We start from the raw sequence: 23,846 nt of genomic DNA, 5'->3' as shown, positions 1-23,846 counted from the left end.
GTCCAGCTGGCCGTACATCCGTAAAATCACTGTTATTGTATCAAAATCCACATAGACACTCCACAGTACAGTATGCGAGGGAAAACAGCACAAAAGCTAACGCGTTTCACACCAACTCCGGCTTGGACAAAAGGTGAGCTGCGGAGAGGGCACGGCCAAGAACAACTTCAATAACTGATGCCACTTTGTGCATATTAGAGCCCCTGGGCTTTAGAGGTTCCAGGGAGCTCTTTGAGGCATCTGGAGATTAGTGTAGGCACCTTTAGGTACTTGGTATTCATGTGTGCCTGTAGTTTAAATTACTATACTTGAACATAGCTTCAATTTAGACCTAAATATCTTAGATTTGGTCATGAAGCTTCCATGCTAGATTTCTAAGGTCTACACAACCAGTATAAAGAGTTCTTATTCTCCCTGATAAATATTATATTTTATATTAAGGGAAGGGCTGTCTTAATGCAAGGGCACCCCTAGGCACTGTCCAAGGGCATGGGGGTCCCATGACATCATTGCCAACTGTTCTGATTTTTTATCAGCTGTCCTGCAGCGGCTTTGTCCCAACCTGGATTGGAGCCCTGAGGACATCTGCAATACTTTAGGGTGCCCAACACACAGAGTGGCAGAGGGGTGTCAAGCACTGGACCTCTGTGTTCCAGGGGAAGTCTGCACTGTGTGCAGAGTTTTCTACAAGCAAAGACCTGGCCAGGAGAGAGGGGTGTGGGAGCCTGTGATCATGTACTGTGAGGGATCACAATGGAAGAGAGGGCTGTGACTTAGGAAAGAGTTAACAATCATTACCATTGATGCAAGAGTAAGGGATGGGGGTGAACTTTTACTACCATGACCACCAATACATGTGGGGGATGGGAGGTTAACTTTCACTGCCAATGACCCCCCTGCATTGGTGGTCAATGGCGCTGAAAGTTAACCCCTCCACCTGAAATGGTAGCCATGGTAGTGAGAGTTTGACCCATCATCCCCCCCTGCATTCGTGGACATTGCATTTAACATTAATCTCCCTCCCCCTGCCACACCCACTTTTTGCAGCGGTGCGCTAAGTGCACTGCAGGCCGCCTTCTCCCTGGTAGGGACCTCAGTGCATTACTTTGCTCAGGGGCCCATGATGCTATTAAGACAGCCCTGATTAAGAGAAATGTAACAGCAGGAGTGGAGGCATCCCAAGGTGGGCAGGAATAGCCAAAAGAAACCATGGCAAGAAGATTTCACTACTGGACACCACAAGGGACATTGTTGCCGCTACAAATGTTTCAGCATTCTCATGTTTATTTCTTTTGTCTTTGACACAAAAAAGTGAGGAAACAAAAAGTCAAATCTGACACATTCCACGCAAAACCCCAAAACTGGACTGGACAAAATTATTGGCACCCTCAATTTAATATTTGGTAACACACTCCTTGGAAAAAATAACTGAAATCAATGGCTTCCTGTAACCATCAATGAGTTTCTTCCACCTCTCTACTGGAATCTTGGAGCGCTCTTCTTTTGCCAACTGCTCCAGGTCTCTCAGATTGGAAGGGTTCCTTTTCCCAACTGCTGTTTTGAGGTCTCTCCAAAGGAGCTCTATGGGATTGAGATCTGAACTCATTGCTGGCCAGTTCAGTCCTCTCCAGCGCTTTGTCTGAAACCATTTCTGGGGGCTTTTTGATGTGTGCTTTGGGGCATTGTCCTGATGTAAGAATGACCATGACCTCTGATGTAGACCCAACTTTCTGACATTGGGCCCTACATTGCACTCCAGAATTCTTTGGTAGTCTTCATATTTCATAATGCCATGTACACGGTCAAGACATCCAGTGCCTGAAGCAGCAAAGCAACCACAAAACATCAGTGACCCCCCACCATGTGTGACTGTAGGGACTGGATTCTTTTCTTTAAAGGCCTCATTGCTTTTTCTGAAAACAGTAGAATGATGGGCTTTACCAAAAAGCTGGAATTTTGTTTTGTCTGTCCACAGCACATTCTCCCAAAAGGATTTTGGCTTCCTCAGGTAAGTTTTGGCAAACTCCAATCTGGCTTTTTTTATGTTTCTGTGTCAGCAGTGGGGTCCTCCTGGGTCTCCTACCACAGCGTCCCTTTTCATTCAGATGGCGACGTACAGTCAGGTCCATAAATATTGGGACATCGACACAATTCTAACATTTTTGGCTCTATACACCACCCACCACAATGGATTTGAAATGAAACAAAGAAGATGTGCTTTAACTGCAGACTGTCAGTTTTAATTTGAGGGTATTTACATCCAAATCAGGTGAACGGTGTAGGAATTACAACAGTTTGCATATGTGCCTCCCACTTATTAAGGAACCAAAAGTAATGGGACAGAATAATAATCATAAATCAAACTTTCAGTTTTTAATACTTGGTGGCAAATCCTTTGCAGTCAATTACAGCCTGAAGTCTGGAACACATAGACATCACCAGACGCTGGATTTCATCCCTGGTGATGCTCTGCCAGGCCTCTACTACAACTGTCTTCAGTTCCTGCTTGTTCTTGGGGCATTTTCCCTTCAGTTTTGTCTTCAGCAAGTGAAATGCATGCTCAATCGGATTCAGGTCAGGTGATTGACTTGGCCATTGCATAACATTCCACTTCTTTCCCTTAAAAAACTCTTTGGTTGCTTTTGCAGTATGCTTTGGGTCATTGTCCATCTGCACTGTGAAGCGGCGTCCAATGAGTTGTGAAGCATTTGGCTGAATATGAGCAGATAATATTGCCTGAAACACTTCACAATTCATCCTGCTGCTTTTGTCAGCAGTCACATCATCAATAAATACAAGAGAAGCAGTTCCATTGGCAGCCATACATGCCCACGCCATGACACTACCACCACCATGCTTCACTGATGAGGTGGTATGCTTAGGATCATGAGCAGTTCCTTTCCTTCTCCATACTCTTCTCTTCCCATCACTCTGGTACAGGTTGATCTAGGTCCCATCTGTCCATAGGATGTTGTTCCAGAACTGTGAAGGCTTTTTTACATGTCGTTTGGCAAACTCTAATCTGGCCTTCCTGTTTTTGAGGCTCACCAATGGTTTCCATCTTGTGGTGAACCTTCTGTATTCACTCTGGTGAAGTCTTCTCTTGATTGGTGACTTTGACACACATACACCTACCTCCTGGAGAATGTTCTTGATCTGGCCAACTGCTGTGAAGGGTGTTTTCTTCACCAGGGAAAGAATTCTTCGGTCATCCACCACAGTTGTTTTCCGTGGTCTTCCGGGTCTTTTGGTGTTGCTGAGCTCACCGGTGCGTTCCTTCTTTTTAAGAATGTTCCAAACAGTTGTTTTGGCCACGCCTAATGTTTTTGCTATCTCTCTGATGGGTTTGTTTTGTTTTTTCAGCCTAATGATGGCTTGCTTCACTGATAGTGACAGCTCTTTGGATCTCATCTTGAGAGTTGACAGCAACAGATTCCAAATGCTAATAGCACACTTGAAATGAACCCTGGACCTTTTATCTGCTCATTGCAATTGGGATAATGAGGGAATAACACACACCTGGCCATGGAACGGCTGAGAAGCCAATTGTCCCATTACTTTTGGTCCCTTAATAAGTGGGAGGCACATATGCAAACTGTTGTAATTCCTACACCGTTCACCTGATTTGGATGTAAATACCCTCAAATTAAAGCTGACAGTCTGCAGTTAAAGCACATCTTGTTTGTTTCATTTCAAATCCATTGTGGTGGTGTATAGAGCCAAAAATGTTAGAATTGTGTCGATGTCCCAATATTTATGGACCTGACTGTATATTGTGAGCTGACACAGTTGTACCCTGAGCCTGAAGATCAGCTTCAATTTGTCTGTAAGTTGATCGAGGTTCTTTATCTACAATTCGAACAATCCTTCATTGCAATCTTTGATCAGGTTTTTTCTTTCGTCCACATCCAGGGAGATTAGCTACAGTGCCATGGGCTTTAAACGTCTTGACAATATTGCACACAGTGAACACAGGAACATTAAGATCTCTGGAGATGGACTTGTAACCTTGAGATTGTCCATGCTTTTCCACAATGTTTGTTCTCAAATCCTCAGACAATTCTTTGCTGCTCTTTTCTTCTCCATGCTCCATGTGGCACACAGAGACACACAACAGAAAGGTGGAGTCCATTTTTCACCATTTTAACTGGTTTTTGGTGTGATTTCTATATTGTCACCACCTGGTCATTGATAGAGGTGAGTTTAATTACAAATTACAGGAGCATCACAGACTTGGAATGCAATTATTTATTACAATTTTGAGGGTGCCAATAATTTTGACCAGTTCATTTTTGGGGTTTGGCATGGAATGTGTCAGATTTGGCTTTTTGTTTCTCCACGTTTTTGTGTCATACCAGCATTTGTCATTGCACCAATTTCTGGGCACAGTGGTGCATTAACTGACAGAAATACAGGGGGGACAATATTTTTGGCCATGACTGCAGTGCTGTATAAAACTGCAAGAGCGCAATTTAAAGCAGTAGTAAACCAGCCCCAAAAAAACCCAAAATAAAGCACCCCCTGCAGGTTTAGGTCATAATGTACTAGTATGCACCGCATACTTTTTTGAGTTTGGGCAAGGACACAGGGGCCCCATGATACTCTATTACCCGGGGGCCCCATGAGTTGTCAGTCCGCCCCGGCACAGAACCCTCCAGCGCCACGCTGTCATGGCTCCCCAGCACCGCCATCTTCAATCAGTCTTACTTCCAGGTTCATGGGTATGAATGGCTGGAGCCGCGATGACGTTGATCCGGCACATCCGCACGGGAGCCTTTGGCTGTAGCATGGAGCTCACCAGCAGAATGCTTTGTGAATATCTCCTAAATGGTGCAAGTCTAGGAGATATTCACTGTACCTACTGAAAAGCTTTATTATAGGCTCACCTGTAGGTACAACTTACAAAGTGGACTTTACTTCCACTTTAAAAACCCACCCTTCTTCAGGGTAAAGCAATAATGGAATCATCTAATGGGAATCAGGGGTCAGGATTCCTTGTGCAATACTTAAGAGGGGATCCTGCTCCTCACCTACCTGCTCAGCGATCTCCTGACGCTTGATCTCCAGCATCTTCTGTTGCTCATTGGTATGGTCTATGATGTTCTTCCCTCCAATCAAAAGCTTGCTCTCCATCGCCTGTGTCTCAACAAGAAGTACAGAAGAGTCAGCTGTCTTCTTCATAACACATCTACCTATACAGTACTAGCAAGTGCTAAGAACATTTCTAGATGCAATTCTAGTCAAGGTACCAGCAACATTTTATAACAGAGCTGGGCCAGCACAGACAGTAATAAAACACTCCCAGAAGAAGAGAGGGCAATGACATGCAAGGAGGGTGGAAAAGGGAAATGTGCTAGAAATGGACTATTCCCGAAGAAGTCAAATTTGCTAGCAAGTTCAGAGGCACATTACAACCAAGATACGCCTGTTTTTAAACCTCAGAAACCACTAAGCAACTTATTTACTCCCTTGTTATCTCTCGCCTTGACTATTGTAACTCCCTCCTCACTGGCCTACCGAATCGCAGGCTATCCCCTCTTCAGTCTATCATGGATGCTGCTGCCAGACTCATCCACCTTATCAACCGTTCCATATCTGCGATCCCTCTCTACCAATCCCTCCACTGGCCTCCACTCAGTGTCCTCCACCCCTCTCTGCCAATCCCTCCACTGGTCTCCATTCAGTGTCCTCCACCCCTCTCTGCCAATCCCTCCACTGGCTTCCCCATTGCCCAACGAATAAAATTAAAAACATTAACAATGACATATAAAGCCATTTATAACTCTGCCCCAAGTTACATCTCCAATCTTGTCTCCAAATATCACCCAAACCGTACTCTCTGCTCCTCCCACGAACTCCTGCTCTCTAGCTCCCTTGTCTCCTCCTTCCATGCTCATCTCTAGGACTTCGCCAGAGCCTCCCCCATCCTCTGGAGCTCTCTACCCCAATCTATCCGACTATCGCCTACTCTGCCCACTTTTAGGCAATCTCTGAAAACCTCTCTTTTCAGGGAAGCCTATCCTGCCTTCAGCTAATAACCGAATCTTCTATTCCTCCTACCATTTCATCCCCCACAGTTACTACCTTTTGTACCACTAGCCCCTCCCTCCTAGATTGTAAGCTCCAAGGATCAGGGCCTCCTAACCCTCTTGTATTGAACTCTATCATTGCTGTGTTGTCTCCATTTATATTGTAAAATGCTGAGCAAACTGTTGGCGCCATATAAATCCTGTATAATAATAATAACAACTGGATATAAATCATTTATAGAATGAAAAACACTGCAAATGAGCATTTAAAAAAATGATTTTTTTTGTGATTTACCTTCGTTCTTTTTAGGTTGGGGATGGGGGTCTCTTTAGTCAGCCAGATCAAACCCACCAGTTACAAATTTTGCAAAGAATTCTGTTGTTTCCTATGAGATTGGGGCCATTCCAAGGTGAGGAATATGCAGAGATGGCTGACTGCCACACATCATTTTATCATAAATTACACAGCTTCAATTAAACTGTCAAATCAACTAACTGCAAGTGTATAAAGGAATTAACATCATCTTTTATAAGTCAGCTGCATACTTAACCATTTCAATACCGGGCAATTTTACACCTTCCTGCCCAAGCCATTTTTCAAGTTTCAGCGCTCTCACACTTTGAATGACAATTGCGCGGTCATACATCGCACCCGAACTAAAATTTTATCATTTTCTTCACACAACTAGAGCTTTCTTTTGGTGGTATTTAATCACCGCTGGGGTTTTTATTTTTTGCTAAATTAACAAAAAAAGACCAAAAATTTTGAAAACACGTTTTTCTTTGTTTCTGTTATAAAAGTTTACAAATAAATAATTGTTCTTCATAAATTTAGGCCGAGATGTATTCTGCTACATGTCTTTGGTGAAAATAACCCAAATTAGGATGTATTTTTTAGTTTGTAGGAAAGTTATAGAGTTCACAAACTATGGTATAGATCTGAATATTGATCAATCCTGAACTACTGACAGCCAATCTAATTTCTTGAGGTCCAAGAATGTCAGAACAGTACAGATATCCCCCAAATGACCCCTTTTTTGCAGAGTAGACAGTCCGACGTACTTCATAAGAGGAATGGCGAGTTTTTTGAAGTTGTATTTTTTTTGTCATAATTTTTCGGAAAATGAAAAAAATGTAAAAAATTATTTTCACTATTTTTTTTTTACATACTGTCACCAGTGCAGTACAGCGTCATCATATAACTGGCATGGCGGTGATCAGGGACACTGACTGGTGACAGTATGAAAAAAAAAAAAATATATATATTTTTTTTAATTTTTTTAATTTTTTTATTTTTTAATTTTTATTTCATTTTTTTTAAAAGATTTTTTTTCATATTTTACTATGACCAAAGTAGTACAATGTTACCATAGTAACGTTGTACTACTTTGGGGAAGTGATCAGTATTTATTTTTTTTTTTTTTTACACAATTTGCTTATAGCAAAGAATTAATTTGCTATAAGCAAGCATTTACCTGAATGACATCGATTCATTCAGGGTTTTTTTTTTTTTTTGACATGTGCATGCGATTAGCTATGACCATTAACAGCTAGGCACTAGTATACAATGGATGGCATGAATGAAGCCATCCATTGTATACAACTGTCATGTGACCTGCTGTGATTGGTCACAGCAGGTCACATGGTACCGGCAATGGGGTCTGGTATTCAGATCTGTCATGGGCCGTGTCTGAGGTACACGGCCGGTGACAGATCGCGCCACTGCGCGGCTCTGCAACCGCGCGAACTGTGCATGTGCGGGAGGACGCCAAATTGCATACACCCCGGAAAGCTAAACCATTTTTGCGGCCACCAAACGGCTATAGGCCGGGCGGCTAATGGTTAACATGTAGAGCCAACACTTTCCTTTTTCACATTTAGATCAATATGGAAGATTTAGAACCCGTAACCTGCCTATGTCCCAGTGGTGAAATTTCCAATTTGCCTTCCTGTCCTGGAGGTTGTCTCCCCAAAGCGGGGTGAAATTCCTTCCTTGACATTCGTGACTATTGTAAGTATAGGTTGGTGGAGGGCTGGACCCTGGAGTGAACAGAGATTCAAGAGTCAAAATCTAAAATTCAAAGGCCACTCTCAGTCAACCAGGGAGTCCCGTAGGGTCCACAGAGAAGTCTGTAGAGCAATAGGAGAAAAGCACAACAAAGAAAAAGATTTTGGGTGCTCATTTCAGATCATTCAAAATGAGCACATGAGGTAGCCCAGTCCTGATTCCTCTATATAGATCATTATATCACTATAGGGCTCACCAGCAGGAGGTAGGAGGTCCTGATTCCCATATATAGATTATTATATCACTAGAGGGATCACCAGCAGGAGAAAGGAGGTCCTGATTCCACAATATAGATCTTTATATCACCAGAGGGGTCACCAGCAGGAGGAAGGAGGTCCTGATTCCACAATATAGATCTTTATATCATTAGAGGGATCACCGTCAGGAGGAAGGAGGTCCTGATTCCACAATATAGATCTTTATATCACTAGAGGGATCACCGGCAGGAGGAAGGAGGTCCTGATTCCTCTATATAGATATTTATATCACTAGAGGGGTCACCAGCAGGAGGAAGGAGGTCCTGATTCCACAATATAGATCTTTATATCACTAGAGGGGTCACCAGCAGGAGGAAGGAGGTCCTGATTCCTCTATATAGATCTTTATATCACTAGAGGGATCACCAGCAGGAGGAATGAGGTCCTGATTCCACAATATAGATCTTTATATCACTAGAGAGGTCATCAGCAGGAGGAACTAAGTCTTGATTCCCGTATATAGTTCATTATATCACTAAAGAGATCACCAACAAGAGGAAGGAGGTCCTGATTCCTCTCTATAGATCTTTATATCACTAGAGGGATCACCAGCAGGAGGAAGGAGGTCCTGATTCCTCTATATAGATCTTTATATCACTAGAGGGATCACCAGCAGGGCGAAGGTGATCCTGATTCCTCTGTATAGCTCTTTATATCACTAGAGGGGTCACCAGCAGGAGGAAGGAGGTCCTGATTGCTCTATATAGCTCTTTATATCACTAGAGGGGTCACCAGCAGGAGTAAAAGGTCCTGATTCCTCTATATAGATCCTTATATCACTAGAGGGGTCACCGGCAGGAGGAAGGAGGTCCTGATTCCTCTATATAGATCTTTATATCACTAGAGGGATCACCGGCAGGAGGAAGGAGGTCCTGATTCCTCTATATAGATCTTTATATCACTAGAGGGATCACCGGCAGGAGGAAGGAGGTCCTGATTCCTCTATATAGATCTTTATATCGCTAGAGGGGTCACCAGCAGGAGGAAGGAGGTCCCGATTCCTCTATAAATACACCTTAGCTAGACCTCATTTAGAATATTGTGTCCAATTCTAGAGACCTACAAAAATATATTCACAAGCCAAAGCAAGTCTGGAGACAGGCAAGAAGTATTGAGAAAAATCTGAGGGATAAAACATATTGGGAGAGACTGCAAAGTCTTAATATGTACTGTCTTGAGGAAAGATGGGAAAGGAAGGACAGGAATGAAACCTTAAAATACCTGAAAGACATGAATAAAGTTCATCAGTACAGTATATTTGTTGTGAAGCTTAGACATGACCTCAGGCTAGCAAGAGGAAGGTTCAAGGATAACCTTAGATTGTATTATTTCACTAAAAAAAAGTAGTTGATACTTGGGACAGACTTCTAGCAGAGGCAGTGAGTCAACAGTGGTCGAATTTAAATGTGCTTGGGATAAGTCTGAATCTTTCAGAATAGAAACAAACTATCCTGCGCTCTGAGACCCAAAAGAGGTGGATAGATGGAACCAGAACTTGAAAAAATTCGACCACCTGTGCATAAGTACATCGCCAAAATACGCACGTTCCTCACTCCAGAAACCACTAAACAGCTCATCCACTCCCTCATCATATCACGACTCGATTACTGCAACTCCCTCCTCACTGGCCTGCCTCACCGCTGGCTATCCCCGCTTCAGTCCATCCTGAATACGGCTGCCAGACTAATTCACCTTTCCAACCGCTCCATCTCCGCCACCCCCCTCTGCCAATCCCTCCACTGGCTTCAAATTGCGGAACGGATCAAATTCAAAATCCTAACGCTGACGAACAAAGCCGTCCACCATACTGCCCCGAACTACATCACTGACCTAATATCCAAGTACCGCCCAGCACGCACACTCCGCTCCTCACAAGACCTCCTTCTCCCATGCCCGCCTCCAGGACTTCTCCAGGGTGTCACCCATCCTCTGGAACTCCCTGCCCCAACCCATCAGATTATCACCTACTCTCCTCTCCTTTAGGCACACCCTGAAAACCCATCTCTTCAGGGAAGCCTACCCCACCCCCTGCTAACTTGCCGACCTCCTCCACTCTTCCTACCACTCCATCCCCCACAGCCATCTCCTCCTGTACCACCATCCCCTCCCTCCTAGATTGTAAGCTCGAAAGAGCAGGGCCCTCAATCCCCTCATGTTTTGCATTGTATTGGTATTGTTCTGTCACATGTTCTGTCCCCCTTTGTAATGTACAGCGCTGAGCGAACTATTGGCGCTTTATAAATACTGTATAATAATAATAAAAATATGGGGTTGTGGAGCTCCAAGCAAGGCTGTGGAAGCCCGACCAATACTGTGAAGCAAAAACAAAAAAGAAGCGCACCAACCTTGCGCATTATCTCAGTAGACCAAATTTTTATTGAATACAAACATATACTCACAAACAATGAAGTATTTCAAGCATGTCAGTTCTCAAAGGAACTATGGAATGGTAAGACCTGCGCGAGTCCCATCATAGGGGTGGTCACTAAGGGAAAAGCTGACACGTTTCGAAGGATGTTCCTTCTTCATCAGAGCTTTGGTCTACTGAGGTAATGCGCAAGGTTGGTGCGCTTCATTTTTGTTTTTGCTTCACTCTATTCCTTTCAGGTCAGACTGGACCAGTTTTACCAAGTGCTCCGAAAGACTGAACAGAACAGAAGTTTTATTTGAGAACATTTCATAACTTTCATCAAACAGATTGATGAATATATTTCTCCCCTTGAAGTTGTAATGCTTGGATGACTTTAGTACTGGTTCTAATCAAAGCAGACCACAGAGCCCACTGATAAATGTAATGGGAGCCAGGTTAGCAATAATTCACACTGCATCTCTCTGACTCCTGGGTTATCTCAACCCAGGGGAAATTTCACAATCTTCTCATCTCTTTGCCTGCAAGAATAACAGGATCTGCATGCAACTGGGACCTTGCTGTGTTTTACCATTCATAATTTATGACCTCATAATGGAGAAAGCATGCTTTAAGAGTGTTCATGTGTGTCCAGGGCACGCTATAGATCAGCTGACGCTACAGGAATATGCAGCCCTGTCTGCCGGGGTGTTGGCAAAAAAGCACAATAAAAACATAAACCTGAATTGTTTTAGAAGGGACAGAGAGTGGGAAGAATCTGGTGCCAAAAACCAATCACAAGATTAACTTAAATTGTATGCCAAGCCAAATCTTTTTTTTATTTTAGTTTCGGATTTAGCATGGGGAACGATTAGAACTCCTGTCTGGTTTTTACTGCATTCCAACGCTTTTGCTAACATTTACACACGTACGCAAAAAGAATGGACAAGAAAAGGACTTTATGGAGTCGGACATAACCAAACAGAAGATGGACAAAAACCCATATAAAATTCAGCAATTTTTATTCAGACATGAATAAAATTAAAATAAAATCGTATAAAAGCAAAACAATTAGACTACTACGTGTTAGTACACCATAGAATAATAGACCTACTGGGTCCTTCAATACATTTATACTCACCGGCCACTTTATTAGGTTCCCCTCGCTAGTACCGAGTTAAATCCCCTTTTGCCTTGAGAACTGCCTTCATTCTTCATGGCATCAACAAGGTATTGGAAACATTCCTCAGAGATTTTGGTCCAAATCGATATGAGTTACTGTTGCCTAACAAATCCAACCAATCTGCCCATTGTCCTCTGACCTCTGACATCAACAAGGCATTTTCATCCGTGAGCCCACTCTTCCGCCAAGGTGACCTGCCTGTGTACCTATCCTTTTGGTTTGGTGTGAGCCTTTCCACTGCTATAGCAACTGGTCTTCAAGTCTGACCTCTGATTGTCCAAAAGTTTTAATGAAAAATCACATAGTTACAGCAAGGCAACGTTTCGGAGTCTCGCAGGACCCCTTCATCAGGCATGTGACATTTCCCTGATGAAGGGGTCCTGCGAGACTCCGAAACGTTGCCTTGCTGTAACTATGTGATCATTCATTAAAACTTTTGGACCCATATTGGTGATCATTGGTGTGCTGGTGACATTTTCCCTTTCTGATTCTGTTCGGCTCCAGCCGATGGTCACTGCAGCACCCACTTATACACACCGCCATTTTTAACACTGGAACGTGTGTGTTTGGATTGTACACTTGACCCCTGATCGTGACACACACATTTGATAATGGTCCCAGGTCTCAGGAGACTGTGGGGTATTCTACGGCACTGAGCCACATCATTGGGGTAAAATGGGAAAAATAGGGAGTGGGGAAGTGCAATGAAGTTCCTCCTTAAGAAAACTACACTCACCAACCACTTTATTAGGTCCACCTTGCTAGTACCAGGGTGGACCGCTTTTTGCCTTCAAAACTGCCTTCATTCTTCATAGCATAGATTCAGCAAGGTGTTGGAAACCTTTTGGTCCATACTGCTTGAGTTACTGTAGCCTTTTTATCATCTGGAACCAGACTGCCACATTCTCCTCTGACCTCTGACATCAACAAGGCATTTTCCTCCACACAACTGCCGCTTACTGGATATTTTCTCTTTTTCGGACCATTCTCTGTAAACCCTAGAGATGGTTGTGCGTGAAAATTCCAGTAGATTGGTAGTTATTGAAATACTCAGACCAGCCTGTCTGGCACCAACAACCATGCTACGTTCAGTCACTTAAATCCCCTTTCTTCTCCATTCTGACGCACGGTTTGAACTTCAGAAAGTCGTCTTCACCATGTCTAGATGCCTAAATGCATTGAGTTCCTGACTGATTACAATTTGTGTTACCAAGCAATTGAACAGGTGTACCTAATAAAGTGGCTGGTGAGTGTATATACATATACTCTAAAATATTATACACATAATGATTTAATTATGCAATACACTTTGGAGGCCACTGTGCAGGACATCAGGTTCCCTGAAGAAGCAACTGTATGGCGAAACGCATAGGTCCCTATGGCCAATGTTCTGCACAGTGTCCTCCAAAGTTTATGGCATATTATTCTATGGGGTGCTAACACACAGTAGTCTACTTGATATGCCTTTGCACTTTTTTTTTTTATCAGAATTGTATTCATGTCTCTTGATAAAAATTGTTGAATTTTGTATGGGTTTGTGTCCACCTTCTGTGAGGTTATGTCTGGCATCCTAAAGTCCTTTTCTTGTCTATCATTTCTTGTGTGTTTAGGATGTTGTGCCATATGGAGTTTACTGTGTCTCTTATTCTTGTTATATTTATACATGTACAGTGCATAGCAACCCTATTGACCGGGCCAACATATCAATATCAATGTGTAGCCAGTGGTGCCTGTGTTGCTGATTACACACAATTGATGGCAAGGCTCTCTTACTGACAAACCAATGGCCATTACTCAGTACTCCCACTAATAAACCTTTCTTCTGTCTTTGACACAGTTGACCTAAAAAAAACAGAACTCTCTTGGCCTCCAAGACTCTATCCTCTCATCTTCTTTATTCCTTAAAGGTGCCTCAAGACTCTGTCCTTCTTTTCCCTATCCACACCTACTACCTTGGCCAGTCGATAAGTACTCCAAGTACCATCTCCAAGCTGGTAACATCCAAATCCATCTCTGTACTCCTCAGCTCACCTGTTCAGTCTCCTCTCGTATCACTAATACAGTAATTGATGTATCAGTATGTAAGATGTCACACCACGTCCTAACACTCAATAATAATTTTCCACCCATGTCTCCTCCCCTAACTTTTCCGTCAAGATCAATAGCACAACTCTCTTTCCCTTCCCTCATGCCAGGGTAGTAGGTGTAATTCCAGTTTGTGATCTTACCTTTTAGCTCTGCATCCAACTCTGAGCTCTCATTTCAGCCCCTCTTCCAATCACTGGCTAAAGCTAGCTGCCTTAACTTTTGTAACGTCTCCAAAATATGCCCCCTTCCTAACCAAAACCACAAAACCACCAAGGTACCTATTCACTCACTTGTTATCACTATTTCCTTTCAACTATTGCATTGTCTTCCTTGTTGGCCTATGTCTACACCAGGGCTTCTCAACCAGGGTTCCATGGAACCCTAGGATTTCTCCAGAGGTTGCTAGGGGATCCTTGCGCAATGAACAATTTCTGCCTCTCAGAGAAGTTCCCACTGACACCATTGATCTTTTTTAAATATTTGTAAGGGGGTAATTCTTCCTAACGACTACAAGTCTAAGGAGCATTTTTCCCACTGACCATCACACTAATGTATCATGAGTTGTAGATGTATTAAATTGTTACCAGGGGTTCTGGGAGACCAGAAAGTTATTTCAAGGGTTCCTCTGTGTTTAAAAGGTTGAGAAAGTCTGGTCTACACAGACTATGCCCTCAGTCTATCATAAATGCTGCCGACAGACTCCTCCAACTTACCATCTGCTCAGTGCCCAACACCTTTCACTGCCAATTCTTCCTCTTCTGATCACCCAATGAATAGGATTCAAAATACTAACAACACTATACAAAGCTGTCCACAGCTCTTCCCCCTACTACATCTCTAAATATTACCCAAACCATCCTCTTCACATTTCCCAAGACCTTCTGCTCTTTAAGTCCCTCATCACATCCTTCAATACTCACCTCCAGGACGTCTCCAGAGTCTCTTCCTTCTTCTGGAACTTCCTATCTCAACCTGTCAAGCTATTTCCTAATCTGTCCACCTTTAGATGATTCCTGAAAACTCATCCCTTCCGGAAAGCCTATCCCAACTCCACCTAACAACTGAAATATTACTTGCTCTATCAGTTCATCCCTTACTTGTTCTCCCTTCCCACATTGTGAGCTCTTTGGAACAGGGCCCTCTTAACCCTCTTCTATGGAATTGTATTGTAACTGTACTGTCTCCCTTAATTTTGTACAATGCTGTTCAAGCTGTTGGTGCTATATAAATATTATTTCATGTCATATTACGTTGTCCCTGAATGAGTCATTCATATGGTGGTGGTGGTGCATGCACCGAATGAATGAAGGCATGGTGTGAAATCAGCAGACTCCGTGCTTTTGTTTGCTTATCATCCCAAAGCCACAGAGTGCATTTCAGCTCATATGGTCATATACGGGGTGTATGTCTGTAGGAGTTCAGATGCACTACAGGGCAGTTTTTGCATAGGATTTTTACATAGCTGAACACAGATCCAGATTACGGACCCTGTGCCCAGCTTTGTGTATGGCCCAATAGCATATCATACAGTTGCATTCTGACCCTTAAAACAATGTATGGATCTGAACGCAACATATTTTGTACCCATTAGCATGAGCCCTTGGAGAAATGTTTCCATATTTTTGGACATCAGTTTTAACAGACAGGAAATTGAAAAATCTGCAACAAGAACAAATACAGAAATGGAATCCAACACGGGTTCTAGCCTTCTCCAACTCGACTAAAAAACTATTGGTATCTCTGTCTATGTTGCTCTTGGAGACTAAATCTCATTCCCTATCTTGCAATACCATTATCAGCAGAATAGAAAGTGAGGGGGAATAGCAATAATGGAGCCCCAGATAACAGTAACACCTAGGAGAGGTTCTAACCCTTCCCTACTGTAGTTAAATCTACAAAAACTATTGGTGGCAAATATACCTTAGCCATGCTCAAACTCTAAAGGCTACATTCACATGGCCTTACAGGGGCTTAGCCCTGGGCTCTGGATGACCTTGTCCCTGCACTGACAGTACTCGTGTTCTAAAACTCTTTGCACCCCCTGCCGGCAGAACACAATCATGCTGCAGAAGGCATTCCCCCATCAACACTGACTGTGTTGATGGGGGAATTGAGTGATTTTCTTTTCACCCACCCATGGTAAAAAATAGAGTAATCTATGGGCTGCTTTAATGCTACAGTATACAAAGACATTTTAGACAAAAGTGTGCTTCTAACAGTTTTTGAGAAGACCTTTTTCTGTTCCAGTGTGAAAAAATGAAACATTTCAAAGAAAATTCTACTGGTGTGTGGCCAGCTTTAAAACAAAAGAAATTTCGGACACTTGTGTCCTTCCACCCTTGGTGTAGTCCCTTGTCTGTTCTTGTATGACTGTACTGGACAAAGCTTCATAAAGACATGGTTTGACCAGTTTGGTGTGTGGGAACTCTAGTGTTCTGCATTGACCCCTGACTTCAACCCTACTGAACACCTTTAGGATGAATTTCAAGCTAGGCCTGTTGGTGTGATGGCTAGGTGTCCACCAACTTGCTATCTTGGACCAGGGGCAGACTGACCATTTGGAAACTCGGACACTGCCCGAAGGCCCAGGGTCAGTAGGGGGCCCCATGAGATGCCCCTGGTACCTTTTTCATAGGCTTTTTTGAGTTTGGGCAAGGATACAGGGGCCCCATGATCCCCTATTGCCCAGGGGCCCCATGAGTTGTCAGTCGGCCCGTCTTGGACCAATTGCAAGCATTGAAGAAGGGGGATATTACAAGCCTCTGGGACTCAATTTGTGCTGATTGCATATATGCATGAATGCATCTGGCCAGGAACATGAAGAAATGAGAAAAAAACAGAGCTGAGCTCATCAGTGTCCTGCTTCTCCTTCACTGTCCAATCACAAGATGAAGTCAGGAGGAGACCAGGCTAAATAGCTAAGCTGTAATAGAGAAAAGTCAAGTCACCAGCCTCACGCTACTGTATGACAGAGTGTTCATCTCAGGACTGGATGGACAGAAATGCAAAACCTTTGGCAGATAAAACAATTCCAGTACTGTATACGAGGTGTGTCCAGAAAGTAATAATAATTATATTTTAACAATTCTTTTATTGAAAAACTTTGCAAATTGAACATTTTCTCCTTCAACGTATACACCTTGTGAGTGTACACAACACTCCCAGTGAATTTCCATTCTTCATAGCATCCATGGAAGCCTTGAAGTGGGACGGCGTTCAGAGCCTGTGTAGTGGCTCTATGAACGTTATCTACACTACCAAAGTGGTTTCCTTTCAAACCCTTCTTCATCTTTGGGGATATGAAAAAGTGGCAAGAAGCCAAGTCGGAGCTGTAAGGTGGATGGGGAAACACCTTGATGTGTTTTTCAGTCTAAAACTCTCTGAAAGCCAAAGCACTGTGTGTTGTCGCAATGAAGGATCCAAGTTGAGCCAATCTCAGGACCCACACGACCAAGAACTTCCAGGTAAAATCTTTGATTCATAGCTTTTTGTTTTTTTTTAATTGGATCCTTTTTTTTTTTTAATTAGGTCTATACTATTAATACGTACAGTTATCCATATAAAAACACCAACGTAAAGTCAAAACAGCATTAGGCAAGTTTGTCCCATGTGACAAGACATGAAATAATGAGCAAATATAAAGAAATGAAACTCAACTTTCTGCTTCCAGATGACGTAGAGTAACTGGAAATACATAGGTGTTCATGGTAAAGTTTTGTAGGGTATACCATGAGCATAGACCACAAAACATAAAAATTTAAAAAAATTTATATTTTGAACTAAACTAAACTTTGGTGAACAAGCTGGCTGAATGTGTCCATTTTCAGATAATTAAATAAAGGCCGTAAATTTTTAGGAGGTAGATTCGGCAAATGCGCTGATCCACATTTCACGTAATGATAAATGTTGATTCACAGTTTGACTAGTAGGTACAAATTTCTTATGGACAATTCTATGCGAAACAAAAAACAATGGCCACTGATTTATATTTTGATTTTCTCATTTGAGCTTTCTTGGGGCGAGGTGTGTGCCATTCTGGACTTTGTTTCGTTGTCTCTGGATCGAACTCAAACACGCAGGATTCATATCCCGTGATCACTCGACTCAAGAAATCAGGCTCTCTTTCCAAACTAGCCAACAGGTCTTGGCCAACAAGTTACCAATGTTCCTTCTGATCAGGTAACAAGTTCTTTGGAACAGGGTTTCCAAACACTTTTCTCATGTTCGTCACGATTTCATGAACAATTGACTTGGTAATTCCCGTTTCTTCTGCAATTATTCCGGTAGTGAACCACTGGTTACAGTTGAGAACAGACCTCACTGCATCCACATTCTTTTCCATTTTCAATGGAGAGGGGTATCCTGATCGTTGTTTGTCTTCAACACCTTCTTGTCCTTCCTTGAAGGCCTTATGCCATTGGTACGCTTGTGCAGATGATAGCGCAGCATCTTCATAAGCTTTTCTCACCATTTCCAAAGGTTTCTGATGCACCTCAACCCAATTTCACACAAAATTTTATCTCGTACCAAACTCACTTGGATTATTCTTAATACGAGGCGCTTGAACAGGATGTAAAAAAAAAGAATGTCCTTTCAGTTTGACAGGGCTGAAATGCAACTGATTAGTGTTCTAACGTATACCTGGCACCCCACCCCAAGTGACCTTGGTCAGCTTCTCCCTTCACAGAGCCCTTCTGGATTGTAGGAATATCATTCTCATTATATTCTAGACACACCTCATATGTATTCTATCTACAGGCGTACCTCAGTTTGCAAATTTAATTCGCTCTGCGGGACTTTTTGTATTGCGAAAAATTTATAAACCAAAACGCGTTTTCCCAGAGAAATGCATTGAAAACCAATTAATCTGTTCCGGAGGACAGAAAAAAGTAAAAAAAAAGTCTTTTATCTGTTCAAAACTCTTTATAAAGTGCACTTTAAAGGCATAAATACTGTACAGGGACACAATTAAAAATTACTTTGAAAACAAATTAATCCATTATAAAGTGCACTTTAAAGGCATAAAGGGACATGATTAAAAAAAAGTTTGTAAATGCATTGAAAACCAATTAATCCGTTCCAGAGGTCAGAAAAAAGTAAAAAAAAGTTTTATCTGTTCAAAACTCTTTATATGGTGCACTTTAAAGGCATAAAGGGACGTGATTAAAAAAAAATTTGTAAATGCATTGAAAACCAAATAATCTATTCCGGAGGTCAGAAAAAAGAAAAAAAAAAAAGTCTATCTGTTCAAAACTCTTTATAAAGTGCACTTTAAAGCCATAAATACTGTACAGGAACATGATAAACAAAATAAATTTGTAAATGCACTGAAAACCAAATATTACGTTCCGGAGGTCAGAAAAAAGTAACAAAAGTCTTTTATCTGTTCAAAACTCTTTATAAAGTGCACTTTAAAGGCATAAAGGGACATGATTAAAAAAAATCGTAAATGCACTGAAAACCAATGAATCCGTTCCGGAGGTCAGAAAAAAGTAAAAAAAAAAGTCTATCTGTTCAAAACACTTTATAAAGTGCACTTTAAAGGCATAAATACTGTACAGGGACATGATTAAAAATTACTTTGTAAATGTACTGAAAACAAATTAATCCGTTCCGGAGGTCAGAAAAAAGTCAAACAAATTCTATCTGTTCAAAACTCTTTATGAAGTGCACTTTAAAGGCATAAATACTGTACAGGGACATGATTAAAAAAAATTGTAAATGCATTGAAACCCAATTAATCCGTTCGTATTGCAAAAACAATTCATAAACCAAGCCATTATTTTCAATGGATTTTCATTTGTAAACCGGAAATTACATTAACCGAGTTGTTCATAAACCGAGGTACCAGTGACGACGTTAGAAAACCTTAGTTAGGTGACAGGTTCACCTCCATTGATGTCTATGTTTTGAAATTGCCTTCCTAATCTAAAGCTGACTATTGCGTTAAACGATCGAACCTGGGGCAAACTGACAACTCATGGGGCCCCCGGGCAATAGGAAACCATGGGGCCCCTGTGTCCTTGCCCACACTCAAACCACACCCAAAAAAGACTATGAAAAAGGTACCAGAGGCATCTCACGGGGCCCCCTTCTGACCCCGAGCCCTTGGGCAGTGCCCAAGTTCCCAAATGGTCAGTCCACCCCTGGATCGAACATTCAATCTGGCAGAAATAAAAAAAATCTGTACGTTTTTGATGATATTGCTGTAATTTCTATCCTGGTTTGATTCCATTTCAGTATGGTCATAATTAAAATTTCATTCGTCAAAAAGTCCATCAATACAAACCAGTGTCACCTTCTCAATCGACCGAATTCTGGTGATTTAACGAACTCATGGGTGGCAGATTGCTTGGTTTCTGATGATTACTTTTAATCGTATTCGCGATTCTGGAAGTTGTTAAAACTGAAAATTCCCACATGTATGTCCATTATAAAGTCTGTGTGATAAGACTCAGCATCACAGGACACACGCGGGAGGGGGTTGGTTGTTATCATTTCTATTTCTATAGTCACAGAAGTAAGTCCATAATTCATTAGTTAGTCATACTCTTGGCGGAAGGGGCGTGTGGATCTTATCGGGTCGTTCTCGCTCAGACAGATAATGGATGTGCTGTCTGTGTCTCCAGCACTCCAACCATCCCAGACCCAGCAGAACAGATAGGATGAGCTGTCTGGCACCATGCCAGCTATTAATGGACTTGCCGCCGAAGGTCAACGGCGTCACATTCACTTGATCCATACCGGGGTCATTACAGCATCATTTATTCTCTCCATCTTATATTTCTCAGTCATATGTAACGCTACATTACCACGATTAGTCACTAGCTACATTAAACACACCATTACTAATAAAAATATAATAAATGCAATGTATATATAGAGGTCGCTTTACCGTTTTTTTACATTTCCATTGAAAAAAAAATGTACATACTGGTGTATTTGTTATAAAGACCTCCATTCAGAGAGGGGCCATGGAGGAACACACAAGCCAGTGGAAGAGAGAAGGTATGAAGGCATATAAGGAAAACCAAAGGAAGGTAGAGTGGCCACAGGGATGCATAGGAAGACGGAATAGGACATTAAAAAGACAAAAGTGGAATTGGGGTGTATTAGTAAGAACAGATTGGTCTTGGGAAGATCCTCAGTTTTTTCACTGACAGTCTCCTAGATGGGCTCAGATACTTCTGTGCATGCATCATCTCTACTCACCTTTATGGAAGGGCTGTCAACTCTTGGTATGAATAATTGTCCAAAAAATAAACAATTTCATTTCAGCAGCTCAGCTCACCCTGCTTCATCTATCAGCAGTAACTCAGCAGCTCAGCTCACCCTACTCCTCCTACCGGCAGTGTCTCAGCAGATAGGCTCACCCTACTCCTCCTACTGGCAGTGTCTCAGCAGCTCAGCTCACCCTGCTCCTCCTACCAACAGTGACTCAGCAACTCAGCTCACCCTACTTCTCCTACCGGCAGTGTCTCAGCAGCTCAGCTCACCATGCTCCGCCTACCGGCAGTAACTCAGCAGCTCAGCTCACCATGCTCCGCCTACCGGCAGTGTCTCAGCAGCTAGGCTCACCCTACTCCTCCTACCAGCAGTGTCTCAGCAGCTAGGCTCACCCTACTCCTCCTACCGCAGTGACTCAGCAGCTCAGCTCACCCTGCTCCTCCTACTGGCAGTGTCTCAGCAGCTAGGCTCACCCTACTCCTCCTACCGGCAGTGTCTCAGCAGCTCAGCTCACCATGCTCCGCCTACCGGCAGTAACTCAGCAGCTCAGCTCACCCTACTCCTCCTACTGGCAGTGTCTCAGCAGCTCAGGTCACCATGCTCCGCCTACTGGCAGTAACTCAGCAGCTCAGCTCACCCTACTCCTCCTACCAGCAGTGTCTCAGCAGCTAGGCTCACCCTGCTCCTCCTACCGGCAGTGTCTCAGCAGCTAGGCTCATCCTACTCCTCCTACCGGCAGTGACTCAGCAGCTCAGCTCACCCTTCTCCTCCTACCGGCAATGTCTCAGCAGCTAGGCTCACCCTACTCCTCCTACCAACAGTGACTCAGCAGCTTAGCTCACCCTTCTCCTCCTACTGGCAGTGACTTAGCAGCTCAGATCACCCCGCTCCTCCTACTGGCAGTGTCTTAGCAGCTAGGTTCGCCCTACTCCTCCTACCGGCAGTGACTCAGCAGTTCAGCTCACTCTGCTCCTCCTACCAACAGTGACTCAGCAGCTCAGTTCACCCTGCTCCTCCTACCAACAGTGACTCAGCAGCTTAGCTCACCCTGCTCCTCCTACCAGCAGTGACTCAGCAGCTCAGCTCACCTTGCTCCTCCAATCGGCAGTGACTCAGCAGCTCAGCTCACCCTGCTCCTCCTACCAACAGTAACTCAGCAGCTTAGCTCACCCTATTCCTCCTACCAACAGTGACTCAGGAGCTCAGCTCACCCTGCTCCTCCTACCAACAGTGACTCAGCAACTCAGCTCACCCTGCTCCTCCTACCGACAGTGACTTGGCTGCATACCAGCCTCCTTCTAACTTGTTATGGGTGGACTCTCATTGGCCGTTCTAAAGCCCAATTCCAGGCTAGAACATTTTTTTTACCATTTACCGTGAACTAAAATTTCAGTACAGGAGAGGATCCTGTACAACTCTTCAAGACCAAAGGGAAGGCCGGAGTTCAGATTTAAATTCCGGCGGAGTTGTGCTCTTCTCCACCTAAATATTTAGACATGGGGACATTTATACTGCGATGTGGGAAGGAATTTGTTTTAGAAGTTTATAAAAGTTTGGAGCCTCGAAGGATTGGTCTGAGCCATTCCCGTTCATACATTCCAGACTGTTCCTGCTCAGTGTCTGACATCGTTCTCACAATTACCGTTGATCCTCCGCCTGTGTTACCACGCCAGGATAGAACCGCAAAGCCACTTATCACACAGCAGGAAGTCCGGGGATGGCTGGGGAGGACGATGCTGAGACAGCTACACAGATACCAGAGCAGCACAGAGTCAATGGAAGCCTTCTTAATAAAGGGTCAGACCACTCATTGTTCCATTTGGTGGGCAGAGTCACCACCGACCTTTTATAGGTATTGGGAATTCAAGTGGCTCAGTTCCTAGTCCCACACCTCCAAGTAATAAATGAAAAATTCCCACCGCAATGGCCAAGGCAGGTGTGCGGATTCAGGAACTCATATCTCACCAATACTACCCCCGAGAGATACAAGGAAGGGCTTCGGCCAAATTTTTGTGGAGGTAAAGCAGATGTCAACGCATTACTACATATGAGATATCTGAAGCATAGCCGTGTTATTTGCCATAAAATTCTGATTTTCTCATTTTCTTTCTATTTCATTGTTGCTGGTCTCCTGCAGCCTATTTGTAGCTGCTTCCTATCTACTGTACATACAGAGGATATAAAAAAGTCTTCACACCCCTGTTACAATGTCAGGTTAGTGGGATGTAAAACAATGAGACAAAGATAAATCATTTCAGAACTTTTTCCACCTTTAAGGTGACCTATAAACTGTACAGCTCAGATGAGCAACAAACAAATCTTTTAGGTGGAGGGAAGTAAACATAAAAAACTAAAATAATATGGTTGCATAAGTGAGCACACCCTTACACTAATCCTTTGTGGAAGCCCCTTTTGATGTGATTCCAGCACTCAGTCGTTTTGGGGAGGAGTCTATCAACATGGCACATCTTGACTTGGCAATATTTATCCGCTCTTCTTTGCAAAAACTCTTCAAATCTGTCAGATTGCGAGGACATCTCCTGTGCACAGCCCTCTTCAGATCACCCCACAGATTTTCAATCAGATTCAGGTCTGGGCTCTGGCTGGGCCATTCCAAAACTTTCATCTTCTTCTGGTGAAGCCATTC

At 43.0% G+C, this 23,846-nt stretch overlaps 1 protein-coding gene across 2 annotated transcripts in view; it reads right to left on the bottom strand.

Moving 5' to 3' along the window:
• KIF3C (kinesin family member 3C) overlaps positions 1–23,846 on the bottom strand; it is a 136,218-nt gene that overhangs the window by 31,438 nt on the left and 80,934 nt on the right. The window contains exon 2 of one of the 2 annotated variants that reach the window (XM_089655661.1): positions 5,035–5,142. In XM_089655661.1, coding sequence (XP_089511787.1) covers positions 5,035–5,142 — 108 coding nt within the window. The remainder of the gene's footprint in view (positions 1–5,034; positions 5,143–23,846) is intronic. The other variant, XM_089655662.1, reaches the window with a different exon arrangement.

The sequence above is a fragment of the Staurois parvus genome, unplaced genomic scaffold, assembly GCF_062004578.1.
Source record: "Staurois parvus isolate SC_StPar_1 unplaced genomic scaffold, SC_StPar_1.0 ptg000860l, whole genome shotgun sequence".
Classification (NCBI taxonomy): domain Eukaryota; kingdom Metazoa; phylum Chordata; class Amphibia; order Anura; family Ranidae; genus Staurois; species Staurois parvus.
The sequence above is the reverse complement of the archived record's forward strand: the minus strand, read 5'-3'. Positions and strand labels throughout refer to the sequence as shown.